Below are 24769 nucleotides of genomic sequence, written 5' to 3'. Positions count from 1 at the left end.
CTAACTATCTTTGAGTTGCTTTAAGGTAGAACACGAATCATAATCGCATACGTGAAGTGATAAATACTAGTAAAAAAAACACGTTATAACTTTGATTGTATGATTATGAAAGAGTACTCTATCGTAAAGTGATTTCAACATAGTTGACTTAAGAAGAAATATTACACCAATGGGTTCTCATACGTTATGTAATTCAATCAATCCAATATGATACATTCCGGCCGGTGAAATATTAGTATCCATGTTGTTTATATTTAAAAACCTTGTCTAACGTTATAGTATTTTGAAGCAAAAGAACAAGAGGCAGATCCCAGCTTGGGTTTTAATATAACTCTTTTATTTCTGTTGAAAACAAATTGGGATATGTATGAAGCCAGAGAAAGGATTACTTTTTCTTTTTTAAAATACATAACACTATTTTTGTTGAGGTTATTTTTTGAGATTTTAAAGGATGTACAGAGTAAAAATTCAGTATTTGAATTTCAGTTGTGGGTTTATTAAGAAAACGAATTTAATGAGTAAATTTATGAGTTCAAATAACCTCACTCTTTAAAAATTTATAGTAAGATATCATACTGTTACTTATATTACAAGCATGCACCTTACTTTCTCCTGATTTAAAAATAAAAATTCATAACATAGATGACAAAACTTGTGATAAATAAACTGTAAATTAAAAAAAAGAAGAATATTCATACCAGAGAACAAACTGTAAATTTCTTAAAGCCGTTTTTACGTACTAGATAGTTATAAGCCTCTTTATAGATGATTCTTGAACAACTAGTCATGCACTTATATTTACAATGTTCTATCCCCCTTGCATTCTACCCATACTTTTATTTGCATTTCATTTTTGCATAGAAAACCCTAGTAGGAGGGAGCAAGGTAAAAGACATACATAATTTTTTTTATAGATATGGTGTTGGATGTGCTTAAGGGTTTGTTTCATAGTGAGGTAGTGCTATAGCTTTAATGTTATAGTTGCTACGGAATAAAATGTTGTAGCTGTAAAGGAAAAGTTCAAGAGTGTTTATAAACCGTTACGTGAGGCTTAGTTTTTAAATTTTTGTTTAGAAACGTATATAGATGAGATTAGAAATAAACAAGTTAAATAATAAAAATTAGCCACGTACCACGTACCACTATCCAGCTATTCATATTTGCCAAACAACCGCACAATATCAAACTGTGGCAGCATCAGAAACAAATGCAACCAAATATTACTAGTAAAAGGCAATGGGATAAAAATTTGAACGAACAATAGTAAAATACACAATTACAAGGAAAAACAAGCACATACTTGCATTTTCTTTTTATTTTTTCCTATTACAATAATTATACATCCATCATTCCTACCAAAAACAAGACAAACTGACAGGCACTCAGAAAATAAAAACTAATTGACAAGCCAGAAAGTAAAAGCTGAAAGGCAGAGGCAGGTATTAAAAGCACTGTGTACAGACGCTGCCTTACAAAACAAAACTTCCGAACCCACTGACTAAAAACATAACAAGCAAAGGTTAGATCCTCTCTCTGTCTCTTATCATAGATTCATAGTACTCTAAATTTAGTGAAAAAAAAAAAGAAATATTGATTTGACTATAAAAAGTGTAAAATAAGTTGATTTAATTATTATCATCAAAATCCGTAACTGCTTGTTTCTTTAGAAGAAACTTAAACAAAAAAAAAGGAAAAAAAATCCTTCTCCAACAAGCAAACTCCATGAAAACCTGAAATAATTACAACCCATCTAAATCTGGAGTTCTCTACACACCCTTATCCATTATCCATTTATGGAATTAATTTTTCTCCCTTAAACACAACTGACAGTGATACAGACCATATTATTAAAACCCTAAAACCCAAAACACACGGACAAGGACAAGGCCCCAGAAGCTCACAAGCTCCGTGGAGCTTGCAGCCCATCCCAGTCCAAGTCATTTCCACCCATCATCAAATCACTCAATGAAACCCCAGAATCATTTGCCTCCAAAGACTCTGGCCAATACAGATTGTCTTCTCCACTAATCCAACTTGTAAAATGTCTAGGCACTGAGCTTTCTCCAAAACGAGATGAATTACCGACAGACTCATTACTCGACTCTATCTGTTGTTGTTGTTGTTTTTGTTGTTGGATTGGAACAATATGATCTGTCGTGAATACTTGGCTAGCGGTGATATGATTATTATTATTAATATTATTACTACTAGGTCTGTTATGTTGTTGCACTTGTGGCAAGTTAAGCTTTGCGTAATCACCGTAGAGTTTGCGTGCGGCTTCATCATAAGCAAGAGCTGCATCAAGAGAAGTGTTGAAAGTGCCAAGCCAAAGCCTTGCACCACGATTTGGTTCTCAATCTCAGCCACCCATTTGCCCCACGTTCTTTGCCTTACTCCTTTGTAGGTGCGCAAGACATTTTCAGGGCCTCCTTTACCTTTCATGCATCCCTTTCTTGATCTCCCCATGTTTGGTTTCTTTGTTCCTTTCTGTGATAGACTAGCTGCTTCTGATACTTTCTCCATATTGTTATAACTTAAGTTTCTCCACCCAATATGGAGCTTCTGCTTATCTTGTTGTACTAATAAGCGGATATGTACAAGTTTGTAAAGTGACACAAGTATTGCCTCTTAAATGCATGCCAAATATGGTAATTTTGACTAACAATTTTCTCCTGGAGTATGTTGGCGATGGACATGTGTTTGTGTCATGTCACAGCTTGGGTGGACACTTGGATACTTGTTGATTGTCATAAAATGGCTACTGACAGGTGGCGATAGAAAACCAGAAACACCTGCCTTCAATGTTGTGAAATTGCTTCAGCCCGAAGGAATTGATGACGATCTAACTTTTACTTGTTTTTCATGCCTCTGTTTTTTATTTTTCTTCTCAATAGTCGTGTGATTCGAAATTGGCTTTCGAAGCTAGATTTGGGTTGGACATTTCTGTGTGCGTAAGGTGCGTTCTTGGATCGGACAAGGAACAATTAATAGAGGAAATTCTACAGGATTTCTATGTAGCACAGCATTCAATATACTCATTTTAACTGACTAATTTTCTTACTTATACATTTATTTTTAAATTTGTCAACTATGTGTAGATATGGCTGAAACTAGTGTTATGTTTACACGTAACCCTTTTGTATTATATTAATTCGATGTATTTTAAAAAACTATAGTATAATTATATTGTGAAAATAGATGTATATATGTCTATGTACTTGTGTGCAAAAGCAAATTCATTTTTATCACCTTACTTTTGAGGAATTGAATTCAGGTGTTACCTAAAAAAGTTGTTTGAAAATCGGTTGACCAATAGGGATTATATTAAGTATCTGTAAATGTATTATTGTGAGATGTGATAAGTATTTATTGAGTGAATAATGTTTTTATAAGTTTTTTAATTCATATAACTTTATCCTTATAATACTCTAAACTAAAATATGTTAGGGAATTTAGGACATCTCGTAGCAGTTACAGTCAATTTGCTTGTTTTGCATTCAGCATATCTCTCAAACTTTCAATTTGACATCATATTCGTTAGATAAGCTGACATTTGATCTTCATAATATTGCTATTACGGTATATCCCATATAAATTTAGGATTATTTGAATTTTTTTTTTACTTTAGTGCAATTTTATTCCCAAAAAAAGAGTCACATTGTTTAAGAAGAAAATTTCAAACTACTTATATATGCGGTTTAATAGAGTCAGATTCTAGTGTTATTAGACTATACAATTTTATAGTGTATTGAAAAATAATTCTACTAAACTACACAACTTGACAAAATATCCACATTAAAAAAAAATTGATCAAGTCTATGGTATAAGAACTTTCTCGAATTTTTATACGGTCCTCACCTTACATTTGATAATTATATCTATATCTATAGACATGATACACCTATGTTGCAACAGGTACAACATACCACACTTTTTTGTCCTTATCCAATGTAACCATTGGATGATTTAGAGCTTAATCTAATGGCTTAAATTATTTTCTGAATATTTGAAGCAACAACTTACAACCGTTGGAGCTGGTTGCATATTAATTTAATATCATTTAGGGAATCGTACAATTGGGAAGTTTCTTATAGGGGTGGGCATGTGGTTGGATTTTAAGTCAACCCAAACCAAACCATAAAAATTTGGATCCAACCCAAACCAACCCAAATATTTTTAACCCAACCCAAACCAACTCAAATATTTTTAACCCAACCCAAACCAAACCATTTGGGTTTTGTTTGAATTTTATTATCAAAATAATTTTTATTTTAATTATTAAATTGATATTAAAATATAAAAAATATAGTGGATAAAAATTATAAATTTTACAATAACTTAATCCTTAAATTAAAGAATACTAGAAAATCAAAATAAAGTTTAATCACAAAAATTATTATTTCTCAATAAATAAGAACATACGCTTTAATAATAAACTTTCACAAACATGACATTAACAATCTAATAATAAATTTTGCCACTTGTTATTTATTTAATTATGCAATATTTATTTTTATTTATCGTTTTAGTAGTTTTGCGTTATATTGTCTACTTATATGCTTAATTTTATTTACATTATGATATTATATAGTGTGTATGCTTTATGTTCTAATTTCATTATATGGTAAGCAAAGTTTTGTACATGGCCTAATATGGGCATTACATTCAATTATTGACAAAAAATTAGCCGCCATCTAGCATATCGAATCCAGTCCAAGCCGAGTTATTATTGATTACTAGTAGAGTCTCCTGCTCTTTCTATGATGATCCTTCCATGTGAGAGGAATTTTTTTTGTAAATAAGAAAAAAATTTATGTTATTTACAACAATATTTATTTAATTTAAATTTATTTTTACATGTTATTTTCATTTTCTAACTGTTGACAATTGATCACGCCGTAAAAAATTTAATGGTGGCCTTTCACTTATTTATGTTCATTTATTTTGTTTTTATTTATTTCATTTGAAAAATTTGAGTATTGGGGTTTTATCTATGACATATGGGTAAACCATACCCAACCCATAATGAAATGGTTTTCTATATAAAACTCATATCTAACCCATTTTTATGATTTACCCAACCCAAACTATTTAATTTGGTTTGGGTTTGGATAAACCCATGGGTTGCCCACCCCTAGTTTCTTAGTATGCCAACAATGGAATTGATTTCATCTCAAATCAATCTGTAGGCAGCAATTGGGAAATTACACTCATGGTCTTCCTCTTCTTCACTTCCTCTCTACTCTTCACTTTTTACTCTCACCCTCGCGATGTTTACAGCTCGATAAGTACAATTACAAACCAGGAAATGCCATTAACAATTTTCATTTGTCTTAGTCATTTTTTTTAGTAGAAAGCAAAAAAAAAGGGGGGTGGGAGGTTGGAGCGCCGTAATGAAATGGTTTTGAGTTTTTGATAAAATGTTTGTTTTTGTGATTCATTTAGGGTTTGAATTCAGGCTCGTACAGACTCTGGATTTATTCGAGATCCTTATTGGCGTTGAAATCAGATCCTTTTAAGCCTTGGTTTGAATTCAACCTTGAGAACCCGAAGCTTGTTAGAATCTTCATTGATCTCTCCAGAAATTACATGGATCTTATTACTAAACCCTACATATCGGGCATCAATTGAGTCCGATTCTCTCACAATTGATGAATCAATATTGAGATAGTTCGAAAAAGAAGTAAAAAAGAGAATCAACTTGACTCGCTACATAATTGCGGAGGCCAAAGAGTCTTTTGATAATCAATTGAAGATTTAGAAGTTAAAAGACACTATTGTTATTATGAACGAACAATTGACTAAGGCGAAAAAGGAAGGAGATTTTTTGAGTTTGCTTGCTGTGAAATCGTTGCCTCAGAGTTTGCATTGTTTGGTTATGAGGTTGATGAAAGAGCGAATTGTTCATCCAGAGAACTATAATGAAGAAGGGAAGCCCACACCTGTAGAATTCGAGGATCCCAAACTTTATCATAATGCTATTTTTTCTGGGTAATATGCTTGCAGCTTTGGTGGTGGTGAATTTCGCTGTTAAGAACTCGAAGGAGCCTTGGAAACTTGTGTTTCATGTTGTGATGGATCAAATGAATCCTGGGGCAATACAAGTTATGTTTAAAGTTAGGCTAATGCTAAGTTACATGCATGTAACTTATAATCTTCTCACATAAATAGTGAGTGGACCCACATGCATGTAACATAGGGAGATCCAGTTCTTAAAGTTATGTTTAAATTGAAGGATTATAATGAGCACATATAGACACGAAGGTTGTTGAGGATTATAAATTTTTGAATTCTCGCATGTCCCTGTGCTGAGGCAGCTGGAGTTTGCTAATTGGTTTTACTTTGGGAAGTAGCTTGAGAATGCTACAAAAGATGCCACTGACATGAAGTTTAGTAATCCCAATTACTTGTTGATACTGTATCATTTGAGATTTTGGATAAAATTTCAATGATGGCCGCTTAAAACAAATAAAAAAAAAAGAATTTGTATTATATTTCGATATTTATTTATTTGATATAGTTTTCTTCAATCTCTCTATGCAACCGATTACTTCAATTATCCACTAACTCATCCCAACCGTTGGATGAACTCACTTTATATCTAATGACAGTTTTAAATGAAGACAAAAAGTGTGATATGTTGCAACTGTTGCAACATTGGCGAGTCCATATATACATATATCTTTGGCAGTAGAGAGAAGTTTGCTTTCAGATTGTTTGCTCAAGAGAGCCGCGTGTTGTCTTATTTGCATGATACCGGGAGCAGCAACATCACATGAAAGATAGCCCCCTTCTTTTTAGGAGACAACCGGCGGCTGTTTAATGACCCCGGTTTGTTTCGTGTATATTATATTATTCATCACAGACTTCGTTTCCGGTCATCCTCGGTCAGCCCGACCATCATATGCTCAAAGGGACCCGTCTACATTACAGATTCTGTAACATACGCACCCAATGCATGCACCACACCTGTCCTGCACATGGAGAAAAAGCATGCAATTGTTTTTGTTTGGTAGCTAGCTAACCAATCAGGAGCTGGCTAAGTTGGATCTGTATGTTACAGAATCTGTAACTTAGCCAGCTCCATGCTGAAAGTTCAAAATGTGGCTCAGACAGGAAGTGACCGACTAGACATTATTTCCATCAACAGCATATTGTACAAAATATAAGATTTGTTTTGGTAAATTTTAAATTAAATTTTGTTAATAAAGTTTAAAAAATTACTTAAAAACTAATCGATTAGCTCTTAGAAAAATATCAGGATTTAATAGATTATATAAATTTAACATTAATTCATATATTGTATATTTGACATATCCTATAACACTATGTCAAAGTCCTGTATTGTAGTAAAATATTACAATCCTATGCCTGTCTTTTAAAATGCATTGCATAAGCAAAATATTCAACGCGGAAAACCCTGCATGAACTAAACCCTTGGGGCAGTTGAGTTTGTGCAGATATACATTACAACCAAAAAAAAAAAAATTCTGAAAAAAAAATCTTCTTTCTTTTATTTGCAACAAATTTATATCATTGTTTATTGATTATAATTTATTTAGGGTTCTTTTGTTCGTAGCTATAAATCTTTATTCTTTAGGGAAGGTTTAAAATTTGATTATGTAATTATCCAATATATATGAAATCAGCCACTAACAACATATGGATTTATGTTTGTCAGAGCTTTGGATGTATTTATCAAGGCTTTCAACATTATATATATATAGATAGAGTTGAACATAGTAAAATAAGAAATTAAAAGATTTCGTTGAAATTGTTCGGTTGAAAATTTTCCCGAAAAGCTAATCATAATTTCTTCTCTCCAGCGGAACAATAAGGCCGTTATACTCATTACTAAACTTGTTGAAGAGATTAAATATAACCAAGGTATATCTTTTTTATTAGAGGTTGAATTGATCATCAAAAGAAGAATTAGGCCAAAAATTATGTATCAACGTTCAAACAAAAATACTTACATGCATCAAAAACCCTAGATTGGGCGGGGTAAATGCATTAAAAAGGGCCAAGTATATTTCTTTTTTTTTAACATTTTAATCGGGATTTATTTTGTTTATTGTAGTCTACCTATTATATATCTTGATTTTTGTAAACAGGTTTTCTTGAAGGATCAAAATTTCTGTTAGCAAAAGTGCACGGTATGAAAGTATGTTAGTATAAAAGTTCAGAATATTGATGGAGAATATTAACTGACTTTGAGTTCTTAAAATTTATCAGGGTTGAAGGTAATAAAAGGAATCGTTGCCCGTCTTGGTTGAACGAAGTAAATTTCAATTGGCAAAGACAACTATTCCAAAGGTAAGTTTATAATTTTGAATGGTTTGATTTACAAGTTGATTAATGTTATGTGTACATAAGAAAAATACTGATACTTAGGAATTCAATCTCACAGTAGAAAACTTATAATGAAACTTCAAGATTTTCATATGAATGATAGAAGCAATCTATGTAACTGTTCTTGTTAAATTCAACCATGTTTTATAAATATTATATGTTAATTACATAAGTAATGGGAAAATGAATTGCATGATCTGTATTTGTTTTTTGAGAATCATTAAATTATATGTTTCATGTGAAGAATGATTTAGAAGACCGTATATGTTGTTTTATTAAGATTACAAGCCTGTAAAATCTAGAATAAGATTGAACTTTTGCAAGTTTGTCAATAGATTGTCTGTTTTATTCTAGGTTGTTTATCATAAGAAGCTTTCAATTTTTTTCTCTCTAGAATTTATACTTTTTTTTTCTTTAGGGATTTATTAGAGCTACGAAGAAAAATAATTGCTGGAGGCAAAGGAATATATAACATCTTGGAGTGAAAATAAATACTTTAATTTACTCTTTGTACAGGAAAGCTTTTGTCTACTTTCATGTGATATGTCCCGTTAATTGAACTTAACAGATTTGTTGAATGTGTACCAATAATTTTTTCTAATATAATTCTTGTTTTTAATATGTGTACTTATAAACTCAGTGGATGTGATAGCAAGTCATATGTATAAAGGCAACAATACATTAAATTTATTTAAATAAAATAAAGAATAAATTGAGATTCTTTTAAAAAATTAAATTGACTGTAGCAATGCTATTTCTCTTACGTTATCACGACAAGTTTATGCATATCGTTATAAAATAATCACAATTTATCATTTTAGTTATAACAGCAAAGTAATTTTAGTCATTAAAGTCACTATTCATGACTTATACCTATGCCATAAAAACTAGATGACTTTTCACGGCTCGTGGATTCATACCAGGGTAAAAGCTCGTTTAGTCCCTATATTTTGAAGTTAGTACCCGTTTAGTCCCTATATTTTTAAAAATATCTCAAATCATTCCTACCATTAAATTATTGACACTTTTGCCATTATCTTTTGTTCCTTTTAACTTATTTTTATAATATTGCCCTATTATAATAATTTTTTAGATATTATTAAAAAGAAAAAAATAACCCTATTATAATAATTTTTTTAGACATTATTAAAAAGAAAAAAATAAATTACCAGTTTAACACCAAAAAATAAAATAAAATAAAATAATATATATTAATTTTTGTGGAACACACTCTTGAGATAAAATATTAATTTTTCTAAAAAAATTGATAATGTAATTTTTTAAGATATTAATTTTTTAGACATACGTGAGCTTCCACAAAAATTAATATATACATTTTTTGTTTTTATTTTATTTTTGAGTTTAATTTGATAATTTAATTTTTTATTAATATCCAAAAAAGAAACTTTATTGTAAAAATGTAATATTGTAAAAGCAAGTTAAAAATAATAAAAAATAATGGCATAAGGGTCAATATTTAGTAGCAGGGATGTTTTGAGGTGTTTTTAAAAATACAGGGACTAAATGAACATTAACCTCATAATGTAGCAATGCTATTTCTCTTACGTTATCACGACAAGTTTATGCATATCGTTATAAAATAATCACAATTTATCATTTTAGTTATAACAGCAAAGTAATTTTAGTCATTAAAGTCACTATTCATGACTTATACCTATGCCATAAAAACTAGATGACTTTTCACGGCTCGTGGATTCATACCATGTCAAACCATACTATTATAACCTTTTGATAGCATTTTTTTTTTTTTAATGGAAAGTAAGCCTTTCATTCCACAAGAACAACACGATTAATTACATTCTGTACTTCTGCTAGAATTGTTTCAAACCAGACAGCAGCTGAAGAATTCTTTAAAGCAAATTTTGCTAAGGCACGGGCATGCACATTACAGATTCTAGGAACAAAAGAAAATTGGATGTGTTGAAACTCCCTTTTTTCACTTTGGATATATGATAATATACAGTGAATCTCTGTTCTGCTACCCTTGATGTTGTTTAAAAGCTCAACCACTTCTTTACAATCAGTTTCTACCATTAAACTAGAAATGACTGCTTGTTTGGCTACTTGCAGGCCCCATTGGATTGCTTCTGCTTCTGCAAAGCTAACGCTCTCCCTTAATTGAGCTTGCTTGATTCCTACAGCTAGAACCTTTCCATCTGCACCTTTGGTAATTGCTCCCAGACCTATCTTCTGGTCTTTACTATTCACAGCTGCATTTACATTAAGTTTCAGCAAGTTTTCAGGGGGAGGCTTCCATCTCTGTTAAAATTTTCCTTTGATCTTGCTTGCAAGAATTGTTCCTGGATTCTTCACCCTTTGATAGGCCTTTAAAACTGATTATACTTTTGCTGCTGAGATCCTTGGATCAAATTTCTTCCCTTCGAAAATGAACTTATTTCTTACAGACCATATCACCCAACAGTAAACAACCATCAGTTCTACTTCCGCTTTCGAAAATCTGGAATGCATTTCTTGGATGGCATTGAAGAAATCTTGATTGTGCTCATTTGAGAGCTGTAGTGTTAACGGAGCTAGGTCCCAAATCTTTCTTGCTGTTTTGCATTCCATCAGGGCATGGCTTACTATTTTTACTTTCTGCTCACATCTTTGACAGATCGGATCTTGCAAGCTCTTCCTCTTGTAAAGGTTTTCTGCAGTCGGAAGGATGTTTTTTAGAGCTTTCTACATGAATATTTTAACCTTCTCGGGTAATTCTAGCATCCAGGGGATTTTCCATTGCCTAGAGCTGTTGGCTGAGCTACCAGGCTAGTTGGGGAAGTTTAAGTGAAGAGCTAGCTGATAACCACTTTTTACCGAGTATTCACATTTCTTATCAAAATGCCATAGCACTTCATCTTCTTCTTGGCTTCTTGGAAGAGGGATTTTAAGAATAGCTTCAATATATTCTTTCATAAAATATTGCTCCAAATTATCAACTCTCCACCTATTATCAAAATCAATCAATTCAGCCACATCAGTCTCAGGAGGAAGGTTTTTTTGGAGATATTGACTTGAACGTGACTGGTCTTGGGATCCAATTGTCTTTGTAAATTCGAACCTTCTTTCCATCTCATATCCTCCATCTTGCCCCTTTCTTAACTACTTGACTTCCCCATAAGATGCTTCTCCAAATGAAAAAGGGGTTAGAGCCTGCCTTTACATTTCAAAATGTAGAGTTCTTGTAGTATCTGGCCTTCATTACCCTTGCCATTAAAGAATTAGGAAACCGAATTAATCGCCATCATTGCTTAGCCACCAAAGCTTGGTTGAAGCTAGTGAGGTCCCGAAACCCCAATCCTCCTCTGCTTTTTGCTTTACTCAGGCTGTCCCATCACGACCAGTGAATCCCGTGCTTGTTCTTTTTGGATCCCCACCAGAACCCTGCAATTTCTTTTTGGATATTTTCACATAAACTTTTGGGGAGCTTGAACACACTCATGGCGTAAGCTGGAACTGCTTGAGCTACTACTTTGATGAGAATTTCTTTCCTGCCACTTGAAAATAGCTTGTGATGCCAACTTGAGATCTTGCTGGACACCTTAAGCTTAACCTCATTGAAAAAATTCATCTTTTTCCTGCCTAGCATAGATGGTAAACCTAAATACTTCTCATATTTGGACATCACCTTCAGCTGGAAGATACTTCTTATTGTTAAAATTTGCTCGCTTGTAATCTTGCCGCTAAAGAATGTGGAGGATTTTTCGAAGTTGAAAATCTGCCCGAATGCCTTCGTATAGCAGTTAAAAATCCTCTTCAAATGCTTACAATCTGCTACAGAGGCCCTGTTGAAGACTAGACTGTCATCAGCAAATAGAAGGTGGGATATCGTGATGTCTTTTGCGAACCTCAACCCTATGATTTTCTGCTCCCCTTCAGCTTGATAAAGCAAGTTTGAGAATGCTTCTGCACACAGGATAAAAAGATATGGGGATAGGGGGCATCCTTGTCTAAGACCCATTTCCGGTTTAATTAGACCTATTGGATCCCCATTGATAATAATTGAGAAACAAGCTGTGGTAATGCAGCTAATAATTAATCTTATCTATTTTACTGAGAAGCCCAAGATAAACATGGTTTGTTCAAGAAAATTTCATTCAACTCTATCATAAGCTTTGCTTATATCAAGTTTTAAAGCCACCAAGCCATTCATATGACCCTTACTGTGTCTTATCTTATGGAGGCATTCATAGCCAATAATAATATTGTCCGTAATGAGCCTATTGGGTATGAATGCACTCTGGTTTGGGGAAATAATGTGATTCAGAATCGGCTTTAGCCTAGTCGCTATTGCCTTAGCTACAATTCGATACACCATATTATAAAGACTAATGGGTCTAAATTCCATTACTTTCCTAGGCTTCTCAACTTTGGGAATAAGTGCAATGAAAGTATGATTTAGGGAGTTTAGGGTACCTGCTCATTCAGGATATACATACAGGTTTTTGTCACTCCTTCGCCGACTATTTGCCAATGCTTTTGAAAGAAAGCAGCAAGTAGTCCATCTGGCCCCGGGGCTTTTGTCAGACCCATTTCGGATAAAGCTCTTGTGATATCTTCCGGGGTGAAAGGCTCCTCTAACTGAGTATTCATCTCTTGGGTGACTTTTGGCCGCAACCCTTTGAGAGCTTCTGATATATGATTCTGACTTGGGCTGGATGACGTGAAGAGTTATTGAAAATACTCACAGAATTCCCCTTCAATACCTTCTGGATCATCAACCCAATTCCCTCGATAATCTTCAACTCCCCAGATTTTGTTCTTTCTTCTCCTAGCGGATACTTTAGAGTGAAAATACTTTGTATTTTTTCCCCCTCTCTTAGCCAATCTGCTCGTGAACTTTGCTTCCAGTACACTTCTTTGTCAATCAGCATGTTGCTTATTTGGTTCTCAAGCTTTCTGATTTCTTCCTCATCTATTGCTTGAGTTTGTCTTTGCTTTGCCGTTTTCAATTTCTCTATCAACTCATTCTGCTTTCTTTTTCTGTCTCCGAGTTTCTCTTTGCTCCAGATATTAAGCTGAGCTAAGGATCTTTTTGCAACCCTCTCAAACTGCTGCACTGGACTTATCTCATTCTTCCACTAAAATTTTCTCATTCACCCTTCATAATGTTGCTGTAACCTTTGTACGAACTCCACATGTCTTCGTAGTGGTCCTAGGTGCAGAATTTTTCTTGTAATTTAGCTTCTTACAACTTTCTTTTACTTTCAAAATGATTGGGCAGTGGTTCGATACCCAATTCACCAAGTTTGTTGCCGAGAGGTTTTGGAAAAAGCTACTCCAATCTTTGCTACAAAAGAACCTATCAAGACGTTCCTCTATATAGTTAACTCCATATCTCTTATTTGACCACGTGTACTTGTACCCTTTGTAGCCCATATCCATCAAGTTGCAAGCTCGGATAGCCTCTCTAAAATCAGACATCATGTTAATGCTACGGTCATTTCCCCCCAATTTCTCATGAGAGTATAGAATTTCATTATAATTGCCAAAGCAACACCATGGGTATGAGTAGAGCTCTGCTAACTTTTTCAGCAATACCCATGTGTGATGTTTCTGACTTGTTTCAGCATGACCGAAAATCCCAGTACATCTCCATATCTTGCCATTTTGGTTTTGCACAATAGCATCAATGTGGTGAGAGCTATAGGATTTTATAGTAACTTCAACATCCGTACTCCAAAATAAAACTAGCCCGCCTCCTAACCCATTTATATAAACTACAAATCGATTCTCAAAATTAAACTTACCACACGTTTCAGCTACCTGCCAAGCCGTCATCTTTGTTTCACAGCAAAATAAAAGTTTGGGTTGGTGCAGGTGAAAGACTTTCTTTATTGCTATGTGCGTTCGAGGCGTCCCCAGATCTCAAACGTTCCAGCTTAGAACCCTCATGGTTGCTGGCGGGGCTGGCTACCAGCTCCCGCCAATGTGTCTTCCACCATTACTGCTGCATGTTCTCCTTCAACTTGCTCTGCATCGACAAACTTCAGCTGGCATTTTGTTAAGGAGAGACATAATTGATTTTAGTCGTTGGTTTGTCTAAAAGAGCTCAATAATCTTTTTTTCTTGTTATCAGGACTGCGCCTTAAAGTTTTGCTGTTATGCCTTTTAGCATTTATTAGCTCACTGCTGCCCCTTTCTCCACTTTTTTTACTCTAGCTTGCAGCTTCCATTTCCTTATTTTGGGCTTTGTCTAAAGTTTTTTGGCCCATTGTCCACATCCTCCTCATTCGTTTTTGCATAGCCTTTGTTTGGTATTTTTTCGTTTGCCTCTTCAATTTTGGTTTCCCGCCACATTTTACTTCCCGCCCTTGTATTTTCATTTCTAGTGAAGCCGTCATTGTCAGTTAGCCTACTTTGTTGCTGATTGATTTCTTTGCCCCTACTCTTACCACCAGATTGCAAGTTTTCCATCATCTCCGTACACTGCATTGATGGATTATCCCCAATTGCTGGCTCACGGTTATTACTCATCGGTCCAACTTGATCCCCCTTCTCAATGCCCGTTTTGTTTGGGGGTGACCCGATTAATCCTATTGGATCTAGTTGAGCATGGGAGGACTTTGGCGTGTTGGCTTCTTCATCTCCTGTTTTTTTCTGAAAATGTTCCCAGGTTCTCCTCTCCCTACTTCGGTTCAGCTTCACCCTTTCTGCCTGTGTAATGGCTCTCATCCAAGCACCGTATGACAGTTCATCTTTGGGATGTCATTTGTATTTTAGGCACTCTTTAAATTGGTGACCAATATGAGCACAACAAAAGCAGAAATCTAGTAGCTTTTCATATAAAAATGGCATTGGTATTTTTTCCCCCTCTTGTTGCAAAAACACTACCTTTTTCAGCGGTTGTGTTATGTTTATGGATATTCTAACTTGGGTAAATTGGCCTATGCATTCTCCTACTTCGTCTGCTTCAAATTCTTCCACAATGCCTATCATTTCCCCCAAAGTTTGGATGGTCTCTCTTGCCATGCACATTATTGGGATATTGTGAATTTGGACCCAAAAGGATGTGTACGTGAAGGATTGTTTTTTTATGTCTCCTATTCCGCTTGGTTCAGCTAGTACTAGAAGGGCCCTATCAAAATGCCATGGATCCCCTATAAATACTCTTCTCATTTCTACTTTAGTAGTTAATTTGAATAAGAAAACATTGTCCTTTCTGCTCTCAATCTTTACTTCTTTAATTGTCCTCCATGCCTGTTGCATTGCAGCCCTCAATCCCTCCCTATTTACTCCTCTGGTTATCATGAAATTTCCCACCAAACAATTTGCAACAATTTTTTCACCCGTAACCTTCATTCTTTCCCCCAGTGTTACTGTATCCCCCTCCTCTTCTTTTAAAACAATTGCTTGGCATTTTCTAATTAATTCCTTTGTATCCATATCTTTCTAAATGAAGCAGCTTTTGCAGTGAAGATCCACCTACTCAACAGACTTGTAATTAAACTGGCCTTTGAAAATCTATTATCGACCTCTTTTATGGCAGCAACTCAGAACTTAGAAAAAAGGTGAAAAAAGTGACGAAAGTTGAAAACAGAAAAAAGAATTAGACAAATAGACAAACACCCAACTCGTGGGTGGCTAAAATCAAGCCAAAATGGCTTCAAAATACTTTCATTCTTGTACTTCTTTCGGAGAAAAAAGTACTGTAGAAGAAAGAGATCCATGTATCTTTTGATAGCATATTTACTCTGGTGTCAAAAGCACTTTTATTGTAGCGCTAAGTAATTATTGTTGAAAACATGAGCCAATAGTGCTTCTTTGAAATCCAAACTTTGAAATAGTAACTTCAACATAAGAATAGAAATCCATGAATAGAAGCAGTTGGTATTATTTACGTCACTATTCACATGCACTGTTCACTGGTATTATTTGTGGATTGTTCACTTGGCACTATTCACGACATTGTTTATCCAGCAGCAATCATAAGTTCGTCAAGACATGCACAATATATTATCCTTAACACTTATTTTTGCTCCTCTAGAAACTTTTTTCGATGTAATAAGAACACATATAATGCAGAGCGATCTTTAGGATTTAATGATGCTATTGTTGCGAGGTTGCACTCTAAATAATAATATAGAACAAAAAAAAGGAGGAAACATGCGATAAAAGGAGAGGTAATAGATGTTGTTGTGCCTTGAAGTCGTTTTATGTCTCCTTAATATAAAGAAACCCTTTTATAATCCTTTTCCTAGTTCAATTTGAATTAATGACCCACGTTCTTTATTTAATTTGAATTGGTCATCCATATGTCTCATAATTTAATTCAATTTTGAATAATCCCAATTACATATAGATTTGACATATTCAATTGTAATTTATAATTAGATTGAACATATAACTAATTTCTAATCAAACATAAAAGTGATTGATCTCACTTCCCTTTAATGTGGGAAAGTAGTATTTTATACCAATGAAATTCCAACAATTGTAAATTGTTGTCCTTACTATTCTCTTCCAAACTCACGACCAACTTTGCTCTACCACCACCAAGCCATCTTACTTTGTCACGTGACACCCTGGCTCCACCACCATTGTGTTATGCGGACCACATCTCTAGCAATATTGCGCCATGCAACACCATAAATCAACAACCATTGCACCGCACGACACCACATCTCTACCACCAACACGCTTGTTCTTCATCACCTGAATAATCAAGCCATAAGTTTTGATTTCTAAATTAGGATTTGACTTTTGGATGTTAGGTTTGATTTTGAATTTTAGTAGAATCAGGGTTAGTAATGATTGAATTACGCCGTGCCACACTATAGATCGTCAACCATTGCATTGCATGGCACTACATCTTTGCTGCTGATGTGCTAATAATTTCCATATTATTTCAATGCTTCTATAACTTAATTTTATGTTAAATTATCTTTTATTATATTAAATTTTATCTTAATTTCCATATTTTGTTATTGTAGGAATATTGGGAATATTCAAGTGAAAGGAAGTTTAAAGAGGAAACAAATTATAGTATAATAGAAAGAATCACCAGTTGTGGACGAAAAAAAGGGAAAGAAATAAAAAATAAATCCAAGAAGATTTAATTAACCATTAAGCATGCATGCACGTGGGGAGCATTAAAGAATTAATTGACAATTTAATTGGAAAGCATGTGATGGGCGTAACATTGGCAACTTGGCTTGATTTGTTTTAAATCCTTTTGATTTAAGGATTAGGGGACTGAACAATAATATAAAAAGGAGGAGAAGCAAACCCGAGAGGGACGAGCCGCACAAATTGAGAAGCCAAAGCAACCGTACGAGATTCAAAGGGAGGTCAGGATTAATTCTTGAGTTTTTCTTTTTCTCTTCTCTATTGTCTTCCTTAAATGTTTCCTACAATATTTATGGATTATCTTTATATTTCCATGAACTAATTTATTTTACTAGGACTACGATGTAACCTAACTATGAAAATTTAATTTCATAAATCTGTATTATTTTTAGTTTATTATTTCATGGTTGAGTGTTCATTATTGTGCTTAATGCTTTTAAATATCTTGACAATATTTGAATGATTTGAGGATACATAATGAGACCGAGGGGAGATTTATGTATTTTTGCTCTGTGTAATGGATGTCATGAATTGAACGAAAGATAGAGATGTGCCAACGTAATTCGTGCAGTTTACCTAAGAATTTCCATAGAGCTTAATGAATATTTGCTTATTTAAATTCACATAGAGATATAGTAGGTTGATATGTGAATATATTTTTTGATATTACTTGAGAAAGGATATTGAATAGATTAGGAAAATTCACTGTCAACATGGGTAATAAACTTTAATAGCATACATGGACGATTAAATGGATTGGTTATGGTGAAGTCGGATGCTCTGGTGTGTTAATTTCTTGGTGATTTTTATTTTTGCCTGCATATTTCTTTAATTTTTAGTTATTTTATTTTATTTTCATTTTTAATCTAAATCTGCCGATTCGATTGTTCAAATAAATTAGGGTTAGAATAATTTCAGTAGCTAATATGATATACAATATCTGTGGGACGATATTCTATTCTTCATTATATTACTTGTGCCGCCTAATACACTTACTAATTTACGCATTAGCCGCCAGCACGCTTGTTCTTTCTCACCTGAATAATCAAGCCACAAGTTTTGATTTCTAAATTAGGATTTGATTTTTGCATGTTAGGTTTGATTTTGAATGTTTAGTAGAATTAGTGTTAGTAATAATTAAATTGGTTACTGAGTGAGGTTTTTGATCAAGAATTTTTGTGAAATCAATTAATGTTTGTTTTGGTCTATATCCTAGGATTTTTTCTATTGTAGTGAGTCAGTTGTTTTTTAAATTTGCATGTTTTCCACCATTAATTTTCTTGAATATGCTAATTCATGATCCAGTTGGTTTTTCTTATCAAGGAGACACTTTGTTTTATATTGTACATGCCCACTTGTAATATTAAAAAATGGAAAGTTGATTTAAGATAGGTAAATAATTTGCTGTTATTTTGGCTTTAATCCCTCGACAAATATGATATCAGTAGTTTAGTTATGTAATTTCACTAGTACTAAAATAATTGCTAATGCAATTATCATGGAAAGTCAAGTTCACTAAAAACCATAGAGGACAATCAAGTGCTTTCATTTTGTAAGTCTTTTTGTTTAATTAATAATTTCATTTGCCTACAACTTTAACTTGCAAATCAAATATATTGATGTATTTTTTAAGTGTTCGACTTTGTTTTCTCTTTTTTTTAATTAATTGTATATCCAAATTCAGTCAATGCTCCAAATTCTGAAATCATGTATCCTCGGCTGATTTTCAATAAAATGATAAAATTGAACTTTGTTTTCCCTAATTGAACTTTGTTTTTGTTAAGGATTCAACAATTGTCTCTAATTCAATACTATTCCTATTTAGTGGAAGTATATTGCAAAGAAAAAATTGTAAGTTCTTCTCTTTTGTCTAGTTGGTCAATCTCTTATTTTGTCATATATTTGCCACTTGTCTCTGCTTATTATACTTTAGTTTCAACGAATATGAGAGTGCTTGCCGCATTCTAATAGGATGGCCAATTGAAAATTATAAAAGGATATCTAGAAATCTTTATGAACCCCTCAATTGCTGACATGTATCAATGCATAAGGAGGGAACTTGATGAGTTGATATACAACAAAGTGAATGAAGAATGGAAACTACTTGCTTAACAAGTCTCAAACAATTGAACCGCAGAATGTCATAGTTGAAATAGATTATCAGGAAGTGGTGGATCTTTCTGGAAACAGGGAAGGCAGCAAAACGAAAACCTATTTGATTATCTCAGGAATTGAAGATAAATTGCAAAGTTTGAATCAAGTTAGAATTCAACATGCCTAAGGGTATGTAATGCCACTACCTGCTCCTTAGTTGAGTTAGCTTTGGATGATTTTGAACTTGTTCTATGGATAGATACATTTCTAGCACGAATTATGTAAGTAGTCATTAAGTTGAATGAAAGAAAGTGACTCTTTCCTTTAAAAAAATGTTATTTATTTATTTTATGATATTTTTCTGGTTGTTTGATTAATTTTTTGCTTGGATATTTATTTCACAGGATATATATTTAGAAAATGTAAAAAATAAAAATAAAAGTTATGTTGCACAAGTTTTAGAATACATCACTTTTACATATGTTATATGAATAATTATAATTTTTTTTCACATTTATACTTAAAAATTTAATGTAAAAATTAAATTATAAAAGTTAAGACTTCTATTTGGTACAACTTATTAAATAGAACTTATAGGAGTAGAGCTTATACTAATAGAGTTTTTGGACAAAAAGCTATTGGGTGTTTGGTTATCAATAAAAAAAGTACTTTTGAACCATTAAACTGTTTGGTTGTGTAAAACTAAAAGTACTTTTATGTAATTAAATTACCAAAAAGGATATGTATTCATAATTATATAACATGTAACAAAATGCATCCAAGTTATCAATTAATAAGAAAAAATTAGTTCATTCATTTCTTTAATTTTCAAAATTAAAAATTGCATCATTGATATATTCTCCCAAACAAATAATACTATCCAAATTAAAATGATAATCAATAATATAACTAAAATGTTAACGAAATATGAGAAGTGTCGCAATTTGATCACGTTCTTGGTCTATTCCACATACGTTGAATGAACTTGTACTTTGTTCTTCATTGTTCTCTTTCCTTTGATTCTCATTTTCACTTGTTGGAAGCAATTCGTCATCATTATCAAAATGTTGAAACTCTTGGTCATTATCTGCATATTTTCTTATAAAATTGTAAAGAACCATTGAAGCAATCACAATTTTCACTTGCTTACTAAGAGGGAAACTAGACATGTGTCGCAAAATTTTCCATCTATTTTTCCAAACACCAAAAGTCCTCTCAATTGTGCATCTCAAAGAAGAGTGGGCATGATTAAATATTTCTTTTGTTCCTCTTGGTTGACTTCCACGTCGAAAATCTAGAAGATGATATCGTTCACTTTTATAATTACCTAAATAACCTATCATGTGAGGATATCCAGCATCTACTAGGTAATACTTACCTGCAAAATAGAAATTCTATAATTGAAAAAAAATTAAACAAACTTATATAGAAATGTATCATAAATAATATATTATAACTAACATGTAGGTGGATGAGGAAGGTGGAAATTCTCTCTGTGTAAGGCCTCTAAAAATATACGAGTATCATGGGTAGTGCCTTCCCATCCAGCCTATGCAAATGTAAAACACATATTAAAATCACATGCGGCCATCACATTTTGGGTAGGAATCCCTTTTTCTTTCAATATACGGTATTTGCTTTGATGTAGGCACTATGACTAGTATATGTGTCCCATCAATTGCCCTAATACAATCTTTAAAATATGGCCAATATCGATCATCATTCCTAATTTTTTTGGGAATTTCTTTAAATTGTGGGTCAGATGGTTTCAAAAGATCAATTGCCATATGAAAAACAGCATCTAACACTATTCCAAACCACCTTGATATAGTTTTACCTGAATGTTGAAATTTTTCTTGAGTCATTCTATTCCCAAATGCATGACTTAATGTAATAAAAAACATAGCTACTGACTCAATTATAAATATATTCTTGCCGCTTTTAAGACCATATGATTCACTCAAAAATTGGCATAATTTTATAAATACATGTTTTTCCATTCTAAATTGTTGGTGAATTCTATCTTTATGTCCATTTAGCACCTCTAGTACAAAAGAATGACCTGAATGATGGGATGTTCTGCACGGTTCCTTTAAACTATGCTTAATAAAATGATTAGCATACAATGCAACTCTAGTTTGTACCATTTGTAATAATTTGTACTCAGCATCACTTTCATCAATGTAATTATGCTCACTATCATCGTCATTTTCTGAGAATTCCATATCTGTAAACACATATATAATAAAAATCATCATTACTTGAAAAGAAAAGAAAAAATAAAAATAAATCTAACGTAGCTCAAAATCAAATAAAATAAAAATATCTCAATTGGTTCAAAACAATATTCTTAATATAAGAGCATAAATAAAATAAGATAAAGTAAACAATAGTCTTAAATATAAGAATAAGCCATAAAATAGAACTACAAAGAGTCTTTCATGAACTTCAACCACTCAATTTGAACATCGTGATTCTTGATTACAATAAACATCTTCATATTCTCCTTCTTAAGAAAAGTTTTAGTGGCATTCAAATATAGCTCACTTTTTATCTCAATCTCAGGCATACTATGTAGCACTTCCATTACTTCTGCAATGCTACATCCATTTTCGCCATTTCTTATAGCTATAGATGGTCTACTCTCTACTGCCTGACATAAGCGATCCAATTGTTTAGACAATCTAACTGCAGCTCCATATCGCTTTCGAATTGGTAATTTTCTTTTCCTTCCATTATCATGTGTAGATGCTATGGGAGTACCTTTATCAATGTCAGTCTCAATATTCTCTAGTCCGCCAAAATTATTTGGTTCAATATTGACATTCTCCTCTTGAAAATACATATTATTATTCTCACCAATATATTCATTAGATGGTCCACCCTCACCATCATTTGGTACAAAACCCATAGATGGCGCCCATGATCCTTCTCCTGTAGCAGCAACATTTTTGAATAAAATTTCTAGTTGGTCAACATTTCTCAAGCCTTTAGAACGAAATTTAATTGCTTCATGTATCTCCTACAATATGCAAAAGGATTATGTGTTAATCTAAGTTGCTCCCAAAATCATTTCCTATTACACTATAAAATAAAAAAGGTTAGAAATTTACACCTTCAATTTTCTCTCCCACCATTCATCGCTACTAATAATTGTCTGTTTTACAGGATCCCATCCTAAACCAGTTTCATTTCTCAGCAAGTTTGTCCAAAGTTGCCAATCTTTTTTTAGGATGTCCCACTTGTTTTTGTTCATAATCTCTACCGGTCATTGAATGAAACTTAGCAATAAGATTTTACCACCCAATCTTATTAAAGTGACCATGTGGTCGATTCCCAGCCAATGTTTCATTCACGCAAATCTTAACAAAAGCATAAGTGGTAACATCATCCCAATCTGTGTTTGATTTTTTTCTCTTTTCTTTTGTAGTAGTTGTCATTCTAGACAAAGGATATATAATATTATTATATAAAAAAATAACGCACAAATAAAACAAAGATGAAATGAATTTCAAATATAAAATAATAATTGGCATGCATTATTGAATAATACAATAAAAAGAAAGATGAAACAATAGCAAATGGTGCCAATAATTTAATTTATAATTAATAATATAATATAAAGAAAGATAAAAGAGTAGCAAGTATGGGCATGCGTGTTTCCAGAACAAAGAAGATACGAGTTGAAAAGGAGGAGTTAGCAAAGTTAGTGAATTTATATTGAATAATATAATTAAAAAAGATAAACAGTGACAATAAACCTATTGAATATTATAATAAATTGGTCATGGGTCAAATACATATCAAGTGCATGATAAAGACAAAGAAAAAAAAAGGTTTGAATAATATGATAAAGACAAAGAAGAAAAAGTAGCAGGAAACATTACCTGACATGCTCCTCAAGGCTTTGACTACGATTGCTTTCTCAAGTGTTGGGTTAGAGATTGCAAAATTAAAGTGCTGGTTATTAAAAAAAAAAGAGAGAGAAAGATAATGTGAAGTGGCAGCAACAGTATGTTTATATGGTGGCAACAATTTTCGTTGGGTAGGTTTTATACAAGGATATTATGTAATTAATGAAATATGTCAATGATATTTTTGATATTATATATTTTTTGGAAAATCTCTTTATCCTCTACTCTCAAAAGCTCAAATTTTGGGTTTTTGCTGGTAGAGGTAAATTAGCTTATTTAAGCTAAAAAACTCTACTAAAAAAATAATCAAACACCATAAAAAATTTAAAAAGTGCTTATGGAATTAAATAAGCACTTATGGCTCTTAAATAAGGCTCCATTTGGTACAACTTATTAAATAGAGTTTATAACAGTAGAGCTTATAGCAGTAGAACTTATATTAATAGAGCTTTTGGACAAAAAGTCATTGGTTGTTTGCTTGTCAATAAAAAAATCACTTTTGAACCATTAAACTGTGTGATATTTTTTATATTATATATTTTTAGAAAAACTCTCTAACCTCTACTCCCAAAAGCTTAAATTTTGGGCTTTTGCTAGTAGAGGTAAATTAGCTTATTTAAGCTAAAAAAATAATCAAACACCATAAAAATTTTTTAAAAGTGCTTATACGATTAAATAAGCATTTATGGTTCTTAAATAAGCTATACCAAACAAGCACTAAGCCATACCAAACAGGCTCTTAGTATTTCCCCAAAAGTTAATAAATATTATTTTCCAAACATATAATATTAACCATAAAAAAAGTTAATATAGAACAATGCAGTATAGTACCAAACATAATTTAGTTAAAAATTAATACAATACAATATAACACCAAATAATGTACAACATCAACATTATATAGTACCAATGCAATACAATAAAATATAATACACGTAGATTATTATGAACTACAATAGAGTACGTATAGGATATAGTGTACCAAACACACCCTAGGTTTTCACAGATATTTAGCATTTGTATGGTTAAAAGTTGATGTTGTATTTTACTTTTGATTTAGCTACCTTTAACCTAATTTTTTCCTTAAAGTTTTACACGACTCATGGCCTACGCCAACATACTATAAATATTTCACAAAGATAAAATATAAGCGGTTTGGGTTTTTTTGTTCCTTAAAAGATCCTGCAAGTAAAAATAATTAGTTTAAAGAATAAAACCAATCATCCAATACTATTTTAAATGAAAACTCCTAAACTAGTAGGCTAGGAATTAGGAATTAGAATAAAAAGAAAGAAATACATAAGAAAGAAAGCCAAGAGAAG

General features: G+C 32.6%; 3 protein-coding genes across 3 annotated transcripts; all 3 read right to left on the bottom strand.

Annotated features, from left to right (window-relative positions):
- Nucleotides 1–1281: 1281 nt before the first annotated feature.
- On the bottom strand, nt 1282–2643 carry LOC102629009 (dehydration-responsive element-binding protein 2G). The gene is given in 2 exon segments (XM_006478914.4): nt 1282–2355; nt 2358–2643. Coding segments are annotated over 2 exon segments (624 nt in total). The 5' UTR covers nt 2524–2643; the 3' UTR covers nt 1282–1897.
- A 17760-nt stretch (nt 2644–20403) lies between these two features.
- Nucleotides 20404–23424, bottom strand: LOC127900977 (L10-interacting MYB domain-containing protein-like). The gene is made up of 3 exons (XM_052436559.1): nt 22649–23424; nt 21678–22555; nt 20404–20911 (listed from the first exon to the last, which is right to left on the bottom strand). Exons 1-2 carry the CDS (start codon nt 22787–22789, stop codon nt 21959–21961), a joined length of 738 nt encoding a protein of 245 aa, XP_052292519.1. The 5' UTR covers nt 22790–23424; the 3' UTR covers nt 20404–20911; nt 21678–21958.
- LOC127900978 (uncharacterized) lies at nt 20928–23512 on the bottom strand. Its single transcript, XM_052436560.1, has 2 exons — nt 23421–23512; nt 20928–21760 (listed from the first exon to the last, which is right to left on the bottom strand). Exons 1-2 carry the CDS (start codon nt 23425–23427, stop codon nt 21111–21113), a joined length of 657 nt encoding a protein of 218 aa, XP_052292520.1. The 5' UTR covers nt 23428–23512; the 3' UTR covers nt 20928–21110.
- Between the last annotated feature and the right edge of the window lie 1257 nt (nt 23513–24769).

Source organism: Citrus sinensis, chromosome 3, assembly GCF_022201045.2.
Source record: "Citrus sinensis cultivar Valencia sweet orange chromosome 3, DVS_A1.0, whole genome shotgun sequence".
In the NCBI taxonomy this organism is placed as follows: domain Eukaryota; kingdom Viridiplantae; phylum Streptophyta; class Magnoliopsida; order Sapindales; family Rutaceae; genus Citrus; species Citrus sinensis.
The sequence above is the reverse complement of the archived record's forward strand: the minus strand, read 5'-3'. Positions and strand labels throughout refer to the sequence as shown.

Excerpts from the sequence above, each read along its gene's own strand:
- LOC127900977 (XM_052436559.1), bottom strand. The coding sequence starts at position 22,789 with ATGAACAAAAACAAGTGGGACATCCTAAAAAAAGATTGGCAACTTTGG. Across the intron at positions 22,556-22,648 it reads GGTGGGAGAGAAAATTGAAG|GAGATACATGAAGCAATTAA; the intron begins GTGTAAATTTCT and ends TGCATATTGTAG.